Source organism: Pleurodeles waltl, chromosome 5 (assembly GCF_031143425.1).
Source record: "Pleurodeles waltl isolate 20211129_DDA chromosome 5, aPleWal1.hap1.20221129, whole genome shotgun sequence".
Taxonomy (NCBI): Eukaryota; Metazoa; Chordata; class Amphibia; order Caudata; family Salamandridae; genus Pleurodeles; species Pleurodeles waltl.
The window spans coordinates 1,196,695,965-1,196,714,251 of record NC_090444.1 but is presented as its reverse complement, the minus strand read 5'-3'; the positions used below and the strand labels follow the sequence as shown (position 1 = coordinate 1,196,714,251).

Sequence of the window (18,287 nt, the reverse complement as noted above, 5' to 3'; positions counted from 1 at the left end):
ACAACGATTATTGTTGCAATGGCTCCGCCTGATTTAGGACCTTTTGAATAGTACTTTTTGATGGGAATGTTTAAAGAAATGTGATGGTGTTTATACACTGCACCTGGAAGAGATTTTCACCTTTTCTCTTTGGCAAAACACCTGAGCTTTCGCCGATGGATCTGGGTCTGATCATGGAGTTTGCCCCCTCCTTGGACACTAAATGTGTGGCGATGGCAAGCGTGTCCCAGCTTTGCCTATTCTTCAGGCACCTTACTTTCCTGCTTTGCGGGATACGATTGCACCTGAGAGCATAATCCTCTTCACACCTTTGTCATAGATTTTTTTTTACTTGGGACTTCGTCATGCAAGTTGAAATCACTGACCCTGAAAAGCCAAAGATTACATATTTGATAGATTTTTGCGTTGTACTTATGGAGTATTTGGTGATGTGCTTTCTATGTGCAGAGTTAGTTAGTGCCAAATATGAGTACAATTACAATTGTATAAGCACTAAAAAAGAAAGATACAAAACTCGAGTAAAATAAAATAAGCTGAAAACACAGGGTAAGGTATCGCAGTCACTGCGCACAACAGAAAAATACAATATTTATTATAAAGTTTAAATGATTTGTGATTAGCCTTTTTATGAAAGGAAGGGAGAACGGTGAAACACAGTTAAGGAATAATAAAGAAAACAAGCATTTGCAATGCCACATTAAATGAAAAAAAAAAAAACGAGCGCCATCGTGCTTTGAAATAAAGAGAAAAAGTAGTCCAGAAACCATACGGAAAACCTGGAGCCTCGTATGTTTTCAGTAGTTTACTGGTGCTCTCGAGGAGGGCTACCACCGGAAAAGGCATGACGTATGCATGCCTTTCACAAATGAAAACAAGCGGATTTTAAAAGGCAAGCCCACGAACCCATGAAAGTGACAGGTGTGACATGGGTGTGGTTAAAATCCCCCTAAAGAGAGATTAGAAGAGGGACAGAGCAATTTGCGCTCGCCCCTAAAAAGGGTTGCTCTGTCTTACATATTACGTTGTCTGTACTTACAAAAGGAAAATCGCAAATAAAATAAGGTGGCTTTCTGGAATGCACTTGAAGTTTCTGCCTCCAATACCAATACAATCAGTACAAAGGACTCAGTCATGCACAAACGTTAAACTGGAACAAACAATGAATGATTCAACAGTCAGATAACATAGGACTGGTAAAAAGCACTACTACTAGTTCTCTTTCATTCAGGAGATAAACAACTGAAAACAAGTCCAATGGGAAAGCTGGAAATACTTGGGGGCATATTTATACTCTGTTTGCGCCGGAATTGCGTCGTTTTTTTTGACGCAATTCCGACGCAAAACTAACTCCATATTTATACTTTGGCGTTAGACGCATCTAGCGCCAAAGTCCATGGAGTTTGCGTCATTTTTTAGCGTGGACACCTACTTTGCGTTAATGAGATGCAAGGTAGGCGTTCCCGTCTAAAAAAGTGACTCCGAGGCATGTGCGCCGTATTTACACTCCCGGGCAAAATTCACGCCCGGGAGTGGGCGGGTGCAAAAAAATGACGTACGGCCGCTTTTGCGCCGTTTTTTAGCGCCTGGAAAAGGCAGGCGTTAAGGGACCAGTGGGCTCTTAAGGAGCCCAGATGTGCCCTCCCATGCCCCCAGGGACACCCCCTGTCACCCTTGCCCACCCCAGGAGGACACCCAAGGCTGGAGGGACCCATCCCAGGGACATTAAGGTAAGTTCAGGTAGGTATTTTTTTTTTTTTTTTTTTGGTGGCATAGGGGGGCCTGATTTGTGCCCCCCTACATGCCACTATGCCCAATGACCATGCCCAGGGGACAGAAGTCCCCTGGGCATGGCCATTGGGCAAGGGGGCATGACTCCTGTCTTTGCTAAGACAGGAGTCATATCTATGGGGTTTGGGAGTCGAAAAAAATGGCGCAAATCGGGTTGAGGCGAAAAATTTGCCTCAGCCTGACTTGCCCCATTTTTTGACGCCCAAGCTCCATATCCCCCTACGCCGGCGCTGCCTGGTGTACGTTGTTTTTTTCCACGCACACCAGGCAGCGCCGGCGGCTAACGGCGGCTAACGTCCTTGATTAAATACGGCGCCCGCATGGCGCTTCAGAATGGCGTTAGCCGGAGCTAATTGTTTTGACGCAAAACTGCGTTAGCGCAGTTTTGCGTCAAAAAGTATAAATATGGCCCTTGATATTTTACCACTAGTATTGTTTTTGGGGACCAGTTTAAGACCAATGTCTTATCTGAGGCTGAACCTTGCAAAGTGTACACAAAAGAGGAAATATGATAGAAATGTCATTCTTTATATTAAATGAAATTTCACTGGCAACCAACCATTTGTTATTCTTTTGCATAGAAACTGACACTGAGACTATGAGCTGTCAACACACAGGATATCTGAGTGCCATTGTGTAAGAATGACAAACAAGATCATCGGGTGGAATAAGCCCCGTAAGAAGTCAAGTAAATGTTCATAGCATACATATCAAGGAACAGAACCGTGGATTCACAAAAGGATGAACTGTGTTTGTGTGCTGCCGACCAGACAATACAATACTGAAGGCACTGGTTGGCCCTGCCCAAGTCACCTGCCGTACCAACATCCATCAAACTAAGCATCAGTACATGATCGTTGCCTAAAGCATTGAGGTGGTCTTGCCATCCTGCCAGCTATAAGTTCTCTTCACATTGACAGAGCAAGAATTCAAAAGGTTGAGCAGATCATGCCGTTCAAGGTCAAAAGGGTTATGTCAGTAACTATTTCCTTCTAGACAGGATGTACAAATGCCATGAAAAAGGTCATGCTGTTAGTATAGGGCCATCTTGGCCATCTTACAGCTCTTCTGATAGTGAGCTACGGAGAATTTGAGAGACTATTCTGACCAGGATTTAGTGGCATACCCCGGAACTTGGTAAACCTAGATCTACAAATATTTTCTCAGTGTAATCCTGATGCTGCAATTAAATTCAGAATTGATCATATTATATTGACTATAATTTGAAACACTGTTGGGTAGATTTAAAAAATAAAATCTCTGGATCCCCCAACAACTCCTCCCACGCCGACCACATCACTACCTGGACCCAAGTAGACGACGCCGAAACCCTAAAGACCATGAACTCCATCCACTCAGGATCTCCCTCTGACCCTTGCCCACATCACGTGTTCAACAAAGCCGACATCACCATCGCCCCCGCACTCCGAAAGATCATCAACCTCTCCTTCAACACCGCTACCTTCCCGGACAGCTGGAAGCACGCAGAAATCCAACCCCTCCTCAAGAAACCTAAGGCTGACCTCAACGATCTCAAAAACTTCCAACCGATCTCCCTCCTCCCTTTCCCAGCGAAAGTCATCGAGAAGATCATCAACGCACAGCTCGCCCACTTCCTAGAAGACAACTCCATCCTTGACCCCTCCCAATCTGGCTTCAGACGAAACCACAGCACAGAGACTGCACTCCTCGCCGCCACAGATGACATCAGACTACAAATGGACAACGGCAAAACCTCAGCCCTGATCCTCCTAGACCTATCAGCCGCCTTCAATACAGTCTGCCACCGCACCCTACTAACCCGCTTACACGAAGCCGGCATCCAAGAAAAGGCCCTCAAATGGATCTCCTCCTTTCTCTCCGGCAGAACCCAGAGGGTCCGACTCTCACCTTTCCACTCCAATGCCACCAACCTCATCTGCGGAGTACCCCAAGGCTCCTCACTAAGCCCAACGCTGTTCAACATCTACATGGCCCCCCTCGCACAACTGGCCCGCCAGCACAACCTCAGCATCCTCACCTACGCCGACGACACCCAACTCGTCCTCTCCCTGACCAAAGATCCTCTCACCGCCAAAGCCAACCTCCACGAGGGACTGAAATCCATCGCCGAGTGGATGAACAACAGCCGCCTGAAACTCAACTCCGACAAGACGGAAGTCCTCATCCTCGGGCGCACCCCCTCGGCCTGGAACGACTCGTGGTGGCCCATCGCCCTGGGCCCCCCACCCACCCCAGCCAGCCACGCACGAAATCTCGGCTTCATCCTCGACTCCACCCTCACCATGTCCAAACAGGTCAACGCAGTCTCATCCTCCTGTTTTAACACCCTCCGAATGCTCCGCAGGATCTTCAAGTGGATTCCAACAGGAACCAGAAAGACAGTGACCCAAGCCCTCGTCAGTAGCAGACTCGACTACGGCAACGCACTCTACACAGGCATCCCAACAAAAGACATCAAACGACTCCAACGCATCCAGAACGCATCCGCCCGCCTGATCCTCGACATACCCCGCCGATGTCACATCTCCCCTCACCTGAAGGACCTCCACTGGCTCCCCGTGGACAAGAGGATCACCTTTAAACTCCTCTCCCACGCACACAAGGCTCTACACGACACCGAACCCGCCTACCTGAACACCAAACTCAACTTCTACGTTCCCTCACGTCAACTATGCTCTGCCAACCTTGCCCTCGCCATCGTCCCCCGAATCCAGCGCAAGACCTCTGGCGGCAGATCCTTCTCCTACCTCACCGCCAAAACCTGGAACTCACTCCCGACCTCACTGCACCAGACCCAGGACCTCCTCACCTTCGGGAGACTCCTCAAGACATGGCTCTTCGAACGATAGCAGCACCCCCCCACCCCCCTAGCGCCTCGAAACCCTAACAGGTACATAGCGTGCTTTATAAATTATTGATTGATTGATTGATCCCACTCCCAAACCTGCCAAGACTAATTAATTAAAGGATACTACAGAACTCTTATAAAAAATATTTGACCTATCGGAGATGCTCCTTGATTCTCACTACACCAGGGATTACAGACCTTAAAAACTAAAGCCAGAAAGTAATTTGTTTGTGGGGCATTGCCAATTAATCCCTGACTCAGTCATAGCTGAAAAGCTCACAAAGCCTGTCCTACAGTCACTGAGATCCCATTTACTATTTCATAGTAAAGCTCTTAAAATTTGTCGGCAGATTCCCAGATCTAGGCAAGTCTCAATTCTTTATTAAGAACGTGTCTTGCCTAATGTTTGCTTAAGGGCTCTTTCTCACCACTTCAATTAAGGATCCCAGTTTCTGCTTTGGATTATCCTACAAAAATACTAGTGTTTGTCTGCAGAATCTTTCTTCTAACTGGTAGACCAGACAGAGGGAAATATTTTATTCTCGTATCTTTACAAATACCCTGTTGCAATTGCTTCCCTGAAAACATGTGACGACAGTCTTAACCATATGTTTCAAAGCTGGCTGGAAATCAATTTGTTAAGACAATTAAATGGTATAAGATAAAAATTTGCTTTTATTTAATTCGGATTTCACTCACTCATAAACTGCATTGCCCTTATCACATCAGAGAAGAGCAGGCCAAGACGCTAAAATATAATTGGGAAAGGACTTCTTTTTGATTTGTAAAGGTTTTCTTTGTGATATAGATACAAACTAGCGATGATGGTGTTTACAGTGTCATCTATCCTCAAATTCTAAATGCTTAAGCAAAATACATTTCAGAAAAACAAAAGGGTTAATGACACACAGATTCTCCTCTTCCAAAACAAGAGAGGATCAAAATTGTCCAGGAAGATGGAAACCTGTGAACTGACATTGGAAGTGACCCTGGGTGGGAAATATTGGGCTTTACATGCCTCCATTTCACAATTTCTTTGAATCCTTGAAGTTTCACAAAATTGTTTAGCTTGTCCTAACCAATTTAATCCCGATTAGCAAGAATCCTCATCTCTCTCAATGAAGCAAAGTCTCACCAAATCTAACTACACACTCAAAGGAAAATTTGCTTGTTGCAAGATGTAGGTTTTATTATCAAGAGAGACACTTCCCTGGTGGCTCCTCTGCAACAAATATTATGTTTGCTACAAATTTTCGGATTTTTTGATAACGTTCACATTCATCAGTCGCAAAAACGTTTGAAAGGAAACATGATTTGCTGTACACAAAGAGACCACATATGTTGCTTAACTGGAGAAGCAGTAGGACGTGGCATATCTTCCACAATTGCCTGCCCATCTCCACCATAAACTGTACATTTTCTGAAATGTTAACTCGCCTTACTTCAAATGCAGCACTGTCTTCTTCAGTGAGCCATAAGCACCTTTTCCCTTTCATTCTATCTAGAAGCCAGCAGCTGACCAACTGCACAATATTTGACCAGTCCCAAGGTAGGACACTTTTCTCTTATATTGTAACTAGGGAAATTGTTTGAAACATTTGACTAGAAAAGAATATAAATTGAAACTTTTAGATCAGAAAACATATAATTTGAAAAAAGTTTGATATTCAAACTTCGTGCATTACTACTATTTGCTAGCACCACTATTTGACTTTAGGGGCACAGTTGAGCAGGCCTGTAAAAAATGGAATAACTCTTCCTGTTTGAGTAACAGCAAAGTAATAATGTCCCAAAACATTTTGAGGAAAAATCAAGATTGTGAGGGAAAAAGGAGGTTTGACATTCTTCTTCATATCTTTTCAAACTTAGGGCCTAATTAAGAGTTTGGCCAATAGGAAAGCCCGTATGCCTTCGTAGTGACCAACCTGGCGGAGTTACTAAGAGTTTCCTGCTAGGCGAAAACCTCAGTTTCTGCCCGCCGGTCTAGCGGGAAACAGGCTACAGCATTGTCTCCAGCTCGTAATCGAGCCGTTGGCAATGTTAAAGCCCACAGGGTGCACAAACACCCCTGCAAAGCAGACAATGAACATTGTGACAGTGCTGGGCAGAGGGGTCCCTCCACTGTCCATGCCAAGTGCATGGGCAGGGCAGGGGCCCCCCTGTGGCCCACTGCATGTGTTTTTCACCAGCCTTTTCATGGGGTGTTACCACCATGAAAAGGCTGGCAGAGAACAGGGTCGTTATCCACAGGGCAGTGTTGCATGCAGCGCTGCCCTGGCGGAGTACGATCTCTGCCACCACCAGGCCGCCTGGGTCATGGATCCTGGCGGTGCTGTTGGTTCTGTGGTGGTTGGGCCGCTGCAAGAGCGGCAGTCCTTACTGCCACAGCGAGTGTGGCTTTCTGAACACTGCCACACTCGTAATGAGGCCCTAAATGTTTTCAAATTAATTTTAAACTACAGAGACAGTTAAAAATTTTCAAGTAAATATTCTTGGCTTAAGTCTTCAAACTAAATGTGTTTTGAACTAAAATGTTTAAAAGTATCCACCTACGTTCAACTGAAAGCTTACACTGGTACTTCACTAACACAAATTATAAAACCACAATAAAGCTGAGAACACAAGGTTGGTTCATCATGACTTCTGAGTGCAGCACTTTGAAAAATCTATACCAGTATGGAAGAATAAAAGGGGAGACGAGGAAGAAAACAGGTGCTAAATAGATGACATTGGGAATCTAAGTGAAAGTATTACTGCTGTTTTGTAGTGTATGTTAAACATCTGTCAAGGCTGTCAGTCTACAAACATGTGACTAACCTTTTGTTCAGTTTGAAGGCTTTATCACTCCCTCGTCTTCTTTGTAAAATAAAGTGTTTTTAAAGTAGATGGTTGTGTATATAGCACAAACACACTTGGGGGCTATTTACTAAGGAGTGCGTGGCCCTCTTGGGGCGATGAGGACTTTTGCACCGCACCCCAGTGCTCGCATGATGGTAAGTGACTCAGCACAATACTTTGCATCTCTTAATGCCATGCGAGCGGTAACACAAAACTGTAGTAAGTAACTCTCTAGATTTCCACTGTGTGTTTTGTGGAAACTTGTGAGACATAGAAAAAGTGACCGAGACCTGTCTCTGGGCAAAAATCCTTGACGGATTTTGGCAGCTAATTCCACTTGGACCTTTATTATGAGAGGCCTGGAGTTAGTTATACCTGGTAACTCTGCCCTGTGGAATGACCAGTAAGCGGGGGCGGGTGGGTTCATCACCTCCAGGGCGGAGGAGTTAGTGGCAGTTTTGTGTGAGACCTCGAGGCTCTCCTTACAAATTAGAAATTATTTTTGGGAATCGGTAATTCCAACTCAATTCCCCTGGTTATTCCTCATTTAGCACCTTTTTTCACTCTGTGACTCCACCTGCTTTGGAGTTTTCGGGTAAAATGGTTGCAGTCCAGGGAGTAACCAACGCGCTTGTAAACCCGATTCAGCCTTCAAAAAATTAGGAAACAAATCTATCAATATGACTCAGTGTTGAAGGTTAGTCAGATGCCAACCCTTTTAGGTCAGTAAACCTTCTGACCTATTCATAATTTACCAGTTAGTAAAGAGGGGGGGGGGGGGGGGAGGCATTTACAAAATGCCATGAATCGATACATTCAAATCATCCTTATGAAAGGAACAATTTACATCTGAGTAAATACAAAAAATCTCTAAAACTTCTATGGTTTTACTGTAACAAAATTGAATGCAAAATCATACATGCCCATTCATATCCACATTAGAACGAACCCTTTTCACATTTAATGAAATAGTTCGTATTTCGTATCCAGCAGCATTGAAACATCCCTACCACATCACAAACCGTACTACTCAATTCATCCTCATGTTGATCTCCGGTTGTGATGGTTATGTTCAGTCCTATTTCCTTCGGTGTGCTTATCAAAATCTCCCAATTGTCACCTATCCAAATCGTCCGATCATAACAATGATCCAATTCTGAATTTCTTCACAGCCTAATCTTATACATTTGAGCTTCAGCTAGATCTTATAAGCGTGAGCCTTATTTTTTAAAACTGAGTCAACAACTGTTTCGCGGCATCCTGTTGTTTCTTCAGGGCCCTTGCATATGAAATATTCAATTTTCAAAATGCTACAAGCACCTTTAGAGTTCATTTATACAAATCTGTTTGCAGAAACACTGATTATAGGGATTCATATGATTATGGTTAAATATTTATTTCATTGAACATCCTAGACAAGTAATTTTAGATGTGACATGCTGATATTAATGTTAACCATAGGCACAAGGAACTTTGCAGCTTTGATTCGGTTGTAAAACGTACAGGGGATTCCCATTCTAACATAGTCCCATGACAGGCCCTGTGTCAGGCCCCATCCTTATATCCAGGGCCACTGCAATTATAGTGTTCTACAACTGTGTCATGTCATGCATAATTATGGATTTACATCATTGGCCACGTAATCGGCCATCTTCTGAATAATATGCTTATGTCAATGAAACTATTTCCATCTCAAAGAGACCAAAGTTTATTCAAAAAGTATAACGTGGGGCAGTGGAGTGGCTGGCTCTTTGGAAAAGTTAAGTTGGTCACCTTCTAGTTGCTTATTATTGTAGTTAGGTACTAATGAGGTGAGACATTTGCTTAGGTAGTTATTATTGTGTTGAAATGACAAAAATGACAAAATCATTTAAATAATACTACCCCAGAATGTGCTGCTTTATGCCACATATTTTGCCTTTTCTTGCAATATTATTTAGTCAACGTGATACATAATTTGGTTCTCCACTGCAGCATAATTCCACTAACCCTGTCTATACTATGATGTTCTGCTTTCAGCTTCTAGGGTCATGGAATGGACTGGCCCAGTCAGTAAACACAAAATACTTGACAATTATGTCATTACCCACCTTAACCCACCTATAAGTAGTAGCGTGGCAAGGATGCCAGCAGCGGCCCTGGTGCAAGCAAGGAAAATGGCCCCTTTGGCTCTTGTTGGAGAAGTAAATTATCAGAGTTCAATAAGCCCCACATGGTTTTGGGTCCCAGTGCCACTGCACCTGCCGCACCGAGGATAGCTACGCCCCTGTCTTCTGCAGGACAATTTCTCCTCTGTGTTTGGAAACTACTTCTAGAACACTGTTGGAATACCATCAAGCAGGACTCCGAACAGTCTGGGTCAGAAAGTGATGTTAGGAGGGGGGTGGGAGGGGTTACCTGGGTTCCAGATTTGCATACGTAGGTTCTGTTCCTCCTGATACTTCGCTTGAAGAATCCCGAGCAGCCATCGCAGGCGTAGACCCCGTAATGCTTCCCAGAGCTGCGATCCCCGCACACCTTGCAGGGGATGTCCAAGATCCGACCTGAAAGAGGAAAGCAGAGAGGGCGTCAGTGGCAGATACTCATTGGGACAGGGGCGGCTCCTCCATTAGGGCAGAGGAGCGTCGCCCCCAGCCAGCAGCAGGAGCTGCAAACCTTTAAACATAAAACAATAATAAGCAATGTTTATTATCATTTTGTTTTCAAAAGTGGTGGGGGTAATGAGTACTGAGGGGAGCGCGCAGAGCACTCCCCTCAGTGCGCATGTATGTTTGGCCAGCAGTCTCAGGCCGACCAAACATACATGTGCACAAGGGATCTCTCCAGCCCGGCACTGTGTTGCCGAGTTGGAGAGAGCCAGCCCAGGCTCCCAGTCTGCATTGGAGCACTCAGTCAGGGTGCTCCAGCCAATCATAACCCTGCTTTGAACAGCGTCATGACTGGCCCGAGGGCAGGCTGGGAGCATGCAGTGCAGCAGACAGCGGCGCCAACGTTCAGGTAAGTTTATTTTTTTTATTTATATTTTATTTTTGTTTTATTCCCCCTGCATCCGAACCCGCCACTTTCCCAAGTCGCCAGCTGCAATTGCCTTGGGAATGAGCGCAGGGGTGTGGGGGTGGCCATAAAGTGTGAGTGGAGAGAGGAATTTGATCAAGGGAGGAAAGGATTTTTTTTTTTAGAACGAGAGAATAAATGGATTAATAAGAGAATGAGAAAGAGGGAGAGGCAAAGAAAACAAGAGAAAGCGGTGGTGCAGGTAATAGACCGTGAGAGAGAAGAAATTGCATAGAAAAGAAAGAAATGGAAAGCAAAAAACGGGGCACGTTTGGTAAAAAACGAAGGTTTGTTGAGTGAGGAAGTGTATTGTGAAATATGGAAGATGGGATGAGAAGCGATAAAGAACTTAGAGGGGAAGAGTTGGAAAGAAGGTAAAGAGAGACAAGCCGAAAAAAAGAGAGAGAAATGTAATCAATTCGCAATCTGTTCCCTAAGGAATTAATGACCAATCAGCAGCAAAACGCAAGTGGGAAAAACCTCCCTGGAGCAATTTCACGGTCTACAGCTCCTTAAATGAGGCATGAGCTAGTCTTTTCAATAAGCATTATGGAAGCGGGACTATAGTAACCCAGGTTGCCCTTCATCCCTCAGTCCCTAGATTAAATTATACAGCTCGGCATAATCTTTACTCCTGTCCTTCCCTAAGAAGGCAAGAAGCAGATTCAAAAACGGACTAGCGGAGCAAGGGGTAAACAAGCAGAAAATGCAAGAGGATAAAAAAATACCAAAGAGACGAGAACTATGGGAGGAACAATCGGAAAAAACTGGAGCGCCAAGAGCACCACAAACAGAACTAAAAAGAAACTCACAGCAGAACCAATAGGGGAGATGAACAAGCATGATAATAAAAAGGTGAAGAAACAGGAGAAACAAAAGTTGAAAAACAGGGAAACCAAAAGAGCAATAAACTGAACTAAAAAATAAATGTGTGTGTGTATGGTAGTACCACAGTGCAAACCTAGCCAAAAGGCAACGGAGCACAGTGTATGCTTCAGGACAAGCATAAAGTCAATAAGTGATAGGACAGTGCATGGGTTGTGGATAATTAATGTATTGTGATATATTGTTAATTAAAGAGGTGAGTATTCAACTCTTTCCTAAATTGGAGCCACGTTGGTGCAGAGATCTAGGAATGTTGGTCCAGATCCTGGGTGCTTGGATGGAAAAGGCCTATTGTCTTGTTTTTTTAATTTTTGTACACTCCTTACTCTGCAGTTTGATTGTGTCCTGGATGCAGGTGTGCTAAAAGCCACCAGAGATGGTGAACTTGCCTGCAAGATAAGCGGGGATGATGGTTGGGATTGCTTTGTAAATGATGTAGCTGATTTTGAAGATAATGGAGGCCGGAAAAGAGGGCTAATAGAGTTCCATGAGAACAAAGGTGGATAAACAGGTGAACCAAATTAGCAACACGCAGAACCAAAAGAATAATAAACAGAAAAAACAGGAGCTAAACAAACAGGAGAACCACTAGGTTACACACACAAGAACAAAGAGGTGAACAAACAGGAGAACCAAGAGGACAACAAACAGGAGAACAATCAGTACAACAAATAGAGGACATCAAAGGACAACAAACAGGCGAACCAAGAGATGAACTAACAGAAGAAATGCAAAGGTATGAGCATCCCTTCATTGCTGCTTGTTATGGTCATTGGGAAGGATTGGCAATGGGGAGAACCAGTGAAGGTTTCTTTAAACAAATGTTCTAAATTCTGAAAGGATGACAGGCAAGAACCACGCATGGAAGCGTGGGCATGGAAAACAAATGGAACAGTGGTCCATGACCCTGGATCTGTCACATGAAAATGTAGTTTGGAAGTTATTGTGTGAGGAAACACCATCTGAAACTTAATCTCTACAACCCCTACACTTAGCTTTCCTGACACCTACATTCCACCAATGACAGTGTCAATGCAGACACAAACTAACACAGGAAAAACACAGGAAATGGGCTCCTATACCAGACCTCATTCCCTACATCTTCCAATCCCTGGAGTGAAACATTAATACAAAAGTGATATTAATCCATAGTCCCATCGTCAAGGAATGCACCAACGTCCCAGAGAGAATCTAGTTCTCGATCTTGAATTATTACTGAACACATGGCTCCTTCACAGACTTACGATGTAGTAAGTACAAAACATTCACTAGCACAGACAAGGACCCATTGAAAAGCAAATTATAACATGCAAGAAGCATAGCCTAAAATGTTAACAAATAAAATTGGAGTGTTAGCTCTACTCCCAAAATCAATATGGACACTTAAGCTGACTGGTGAGGACCACCTAAGTCTTGACAAAATTCCAAGGGGCAATTTCCCCGTACTGTGCAGAAGCAATATGCGAATGGCGCTTGAGCAGACCAGTGTAGGAAGACAGCTAAGCCTTCCTTCTGCCTACACCTCTAGTGAGACCCTTCCATCCTACCGAATCTCTGACTGTATCGCCAACCAGGAACAGGACAATCCTCAGGATGGACTTATGGGCTTCCATAAGTCCTGGCAAGCATCCTTGCATTGATGAAGGAGACTCTTAGCAGTTCTGTCTGCCTAGCATGTAACTCTGATCTACACTGGCTGCCTCTGTGAGCCAAAGTCCAGCTTACATAGTCCTGCATGATGTGCAACCTTAATATCGAACCCACAATATTGGTGGGACAGAATATCAAGAACAAAATATTAAGAAAGAAGTACAGGTAAGTCTAGATTTTCTATGCCTACCTCCACATATATGTCATATGTACCTACGTGGTATGTATATCTTCAAGGTGCGTATATGTGGAGTTAGAAATAGTAAATGTATACTTTCCTATAGGCACTTACCTTTCGATATTTTGTCCCTCAATAGTCTTGTATCTCCATATCATTGGTGTTGATATTCAACAGTACAACCATCCTTCATAGCCCACAGAGCCCAAACACCAATAAAACATTTTACCCAGGCTGAGAAACTGACAAAACTAAGGCACCATGGACTCCCAAACAGTAACCTCCACACCCACTTGCGACCATTTGCTACAAAGTCACTAAAAACAGGATGTGGATCTTCTCCAGTGCTGCCCCAAAACTATACAGGAACCTACCCAGGTTCAGTGCAACGATTTGCACCACCCTACAAAAACTACAATTGTTGTGCAGTTACAGCTCACAGTGGCAGTCTAGCACCCTTGCTGCTGATGGTGTCCTAGGCGAATGCCTAATGTTGACTTGTGGAAGCACTGCTCTTGAAACTGCCACATACACTCTCAATTGGGGTTCAACCTCCTTCGCTTCTATAAGGTCATGGCAGGAGGTCTCTTGAGCAGCTTCCACTTTGACTGAAAGGTGCCTGGACACCCAATTGAGACTGTTGTGTCCACAAAAAAAACTACCATATAAGAAGTAAGCACGGTATGAAGTGTGCTGGACTTACAATAGCATTGCTATAGCATACACAAGTACTGCATGAGCAGAACTGTGTTGCAAAACAGTGACAGTACTTCCACAGAAAGGTAGTAAAATGCACACCACCATCAAACACAACAATGGAGACGTGTAGTACTTATTCTAGATTCTCGATGGCCACCAAACCAGTCCTGAGACATATTGCCAGAAATAGGTCACACAGACTATGCACAGATCTGCAGAAACTGGTTAAGGTTGCATCCTGGGGCAATCAACTGTAACTTGTTTTCAGTTCTGTGTTTGGAGTCTTTTACCACTGGGGTCCTGGGACCGCCTTACTATTGGTCTAAAAGCTAAGCGCCAAGCACACCCATTCAGTCTTGAAGGTTGAAGATAGCAAGGCAGAGCTGTCCAAGCCCCACTCACAGAGATGAAATGGACTGGAAATTCAGTACCCAGCAGAGAGTGGAATAACACTGAATAACGCTGCTAGGAAGAGGGCTGGACCTGGGAGAGCCCTGACAGGGAAAAAGGCTACATTAAAAAAAAAACAGGAAAAGGCATTACCACCTCCTAGCTGTTGAATACTGACCAGAGTGACAATGCTGGGGCAAGGGGTAGGAAGATCTAGGGCTCACTCCTAAGTGGGACAAAGGAATGGCTCTATCTTTCTGGCCACCATCCACAAGAGCCAGGGGACAGTAGCCCACTGGATAAAGGTGCAGGAATGTTCCGGGCCTGGTTTCAGGTTAAACAGCGTAGCTGGACAACCTTTCTAAGTCACGATTTTTGTGTAACCTGTTACACAAAGAAATCCCAAGATGGAGCCCTGTACCCAGTCAAAAAGAAATCAGACACACGCATGCTGCATATGGACACACCCAATATCCATGGCCCTCGCAAATGGAGCGAAGCACCGGTTTTGGGATGACTAGCAGGTCTTTTCAGCAGGAGAATCCCGTGCAGATGACAGGCAGAAAGGGTCTGCCCATTTCACTAGAAATTAATGCTATTTCTACTGCCAGCCGCTCATAACCCCGAAAGAGAACAATGGTCATTCTCCACTGAAAGGTTTCTCTTTCAGTGCTGATGCCGACCTCATGGCCATGTCCTGGCATCTCATTCCACTTAAGTGGGAGACCATCAATGAATATGTGAGCTTGTATTCACTGAGGCAAAAAGTGATATTTCCCAAATACATAACAGGGCTTTACTATGGGTTGAAAATATGGCAGGGATGCTTTCTCCACAGAGACATGCAGAGGGCATTTCCATCCTAACAACCAGGCCACCCAATCACCCCCGTGTGTCTGTGGCCACAACAGCTTGAGGAGTGTATGCACATGACGCTGTGCAAAGACCTTTGTGTGCCACAGATATTTAACCCAGGTATTCCTAACTATGGTTCCCAGTTTCCTGTTTCCCTGATTTTTTACATAAATACAGATATAAATATTCTGGTTCCCTGCCTGTATTTATTTAACAGAAATGAAAAATGTAGAAATTAGATCTTTTTTGTAGTGTTTCTCCATGCTGTCGATTGTAATTACCTGGAAAGTAGCTATGTAGGCTGGGATTACAGGGAGCATAAACACACGCGATAAAAGGTCCTAATATCACTTAAAAAGGTGCATACATTCACATGTTCTGGTACACAATGCTAATGCCTGCGGGTGAGTGCATTGTTTTTTTTAGATATGGCTTCTTAACAACTAGAACCACACTAACATCAAAGTGAGAGTGCACATTTAACAGTTAAATAAATGTTACAATATACTGGTTACAACTTATTTTTTTCACTGCCTGGAAAATAAACATATACATTCCAATATTTTTATAAAAACAATATGATGAATATGTTTAAAAACGGATAAAAATGTCAAAGAGACAAATATCATAAAAGTAGTAGTCCTAATAATAAAGTGTGGTTCATCTCCATTAACACTTCAACCCTGACAGAACTATGCAAGCGCCTATAATGGACGCTGACATACAAGTAATCACTCCTCTTCGAGTTCTACTTTATATTCCTTCAGTGTCTCATTATAAATGGGGTAAAGTACCATGTGTCATGCATCATAAGGATATTGCAAGTCACCAGGGAGTTCCATGAAAATATATGGAGGAACACGGCAAAAGGCCAAACTACTTTATAAAGTCCTAGAAGTCCAAGGTGCCTTGGAATATCCTTTTACTGTATGGCAAAGGGGATTTAATTTCTTTGTTATAATATATGGTCATGCGATCACCCTTCCCGCAAACTGTTTAAAAACTTAGGGCCTGATTTAGAGTTTGGTAGATGGGGTACTCTGTCACAAACATGAAAGCTATGCCACCAGCGGTATTGCAAATGCCATAGTATATATGCCCTTGTAAATCAAAATTAGGCCCTTAGTGTTTTACTTGTTCTTGTTCATTGAACATGCGAATAGTAAAAGCAGAATACGTACTGTGAAAGTAAACACACAGGAAAACAGTTAGTAATTTTTGCCAAAAGTCATTAGGATCCGTTTCATTTAAATTAGATAACTTGTTGTAGCTCATAATGTGTTGAAACATGCAGAATTCCTATCTTTTCTGTAATAAACAATAGCGTGGAAAATACAAACATGATACCTTAAATATCTCTTTTCTGCTGATTGTTTTATATTTTTATTTTAGGAAAACATATCAGAAAAGGGAAATGGCAGTTCTAATTTTCCTTTAAACCACAGCTGTAATTATGTTTATAGACCTTCCTTTCACTCTGGCTGTTGGCTCTGGCAGCAAGCATTATGACATAAGAACTCAACTGTAATTATTTATTACAGTTGAGCAGCTACATCATTTCATTAGTACCCACAATTAGAGGTGTCACACCTCGCCTGAAATTAGAGAAGGCTTTGAAACAGAGACTGCATTTTATGTGGGATAAAACTACCCCTATTTCTATATTATAATAAGGTTATGGTAAGTCACCAAGGCCTTCCATGGCCATAATAACAAACAAGTCCAAAGACCCAGTTCCTTTAGAAGGTCATGAAACTCTGAGGTGACTAGCAGTATCCTTATAACATGCCGCAGGAGATATTTTATTCCTTAGAACACATGGTCAGACCATCACTCTTGCTAAAGACCTCATAAATCACATGAAAGAAATATTATGGTTGCAGGCATGAAGAATGCAATTGGAATCTGTAGTGTAAAACTAAACACATCAAAAAGCAGTTCATATTTTTTTCACAAACGTATTAGAACCAGTTTGATATAAATCATATTTTTTTAGAAATCTATAGCCCTGAACGATTAGTAACATGCATAGAGATGCATTATTTCTTTTTGAAATCTTTGAAAAAAATAAATATGCTGCCATAAATGTCTCCTTTCTACTAACACTGTTCCTTTTAAAAAAAACACAGATCAGACCAATGAAAAGCCAGTTCTCGTTCTTGTTGTTTAAATTGCAGCTGCAGTGATGCTCCTTGACATGCCCTTCACCTTTCCTCCTGACTTTGTCAGCAAACATTATGACATCACAATGCAACTGTAGTAAGTTATTACAGTTGAACAGCTATGACATTTTTATTATTATAGTGACTAGAGATGTGGCAACTCAACTGTGATAAGGAAATAAAAGACAGCGTGTTATCCTGAGATTGCAGGCTCCCATGTATTACAGAAGGGAAATGTTGTTTCCTGTTCTAAAATGTCTCCCAATTTATGTCCCTGCCCACACCTGGCCTTTTTAATAGCGGCGATGTGACATCTAAGTCGGGTGCAGAACAAATGTGTACAATGAGAAAAAGCAGTACTGAAAGGTACCCATAAAAACAAACAGATTCACAGTGTTGGGAGTGTTGGGATTTAAAAAAAAATGCCAAACCAACCTGCCAGCCTTGGAACTGCAAATTGAAATGCATGTTTTTTTAGCACCTCGTACTATAAAATAGTGGAAGCTAGCATATATAATCCTGTGGTGAGACAAGCCTAAAACAAAACCATGCATCTTGAAGAAAAGCGCGGCCTTGAAAAACTAGAATTAAACGGCACATGATGTTAGAGGAAACAATGTAAGAAATGTATTTTTCTGCAAAATGTTGCTGATGCGTGGATTTGAACTGGAGCATAGAATCGACGCAAGGTGTGTCTGTATGTTGTTTTCCTGTGTGTATGCAGGGTTGGTCCCACTTTTCTAGCGCTTGGTGGCTCTCAGATTCTGGCCTGCTGCGCTAGTGTACCTTAGGGCAGAGGTCTTCAAACCGTGGGGCAAAGCCCCCTGGGGGGCCGTGACTGCATTCCCGGGGCTGGGGTGGGGGGGTGGGGGGGGCACGGATGTGTCTTCAACTATTTGTAAATTAAAATGGCCTGGAAGCGCAATTAGGTTTAATT

General features: G+C 43.3%; 1 protein-coding gene across 1 annotated transcript in view; it reads right to left on the bottom strand.

Annotated features, from left to right (window-relative positions):
* Positions 1 to 18,287, bottom strand: part of NR2E1 (nuclear receptor subfamily 2 group E member 1) — a 74,981-nt gene that overhangs the window by 31,566 nt on the left and 25,128 nt on the right. Inside the window, exon 2 of the mRNA XM_069235450.1 lies at positions 9,875 to 10,020. Coding sequence (XP_069091551.1) covers positions 9,875 to 10,020 — 146 coding nt within the window. The remainder of the gene's footprint in view (positions 1 to 9,874; positions 10,021 to 18,287) is intronic.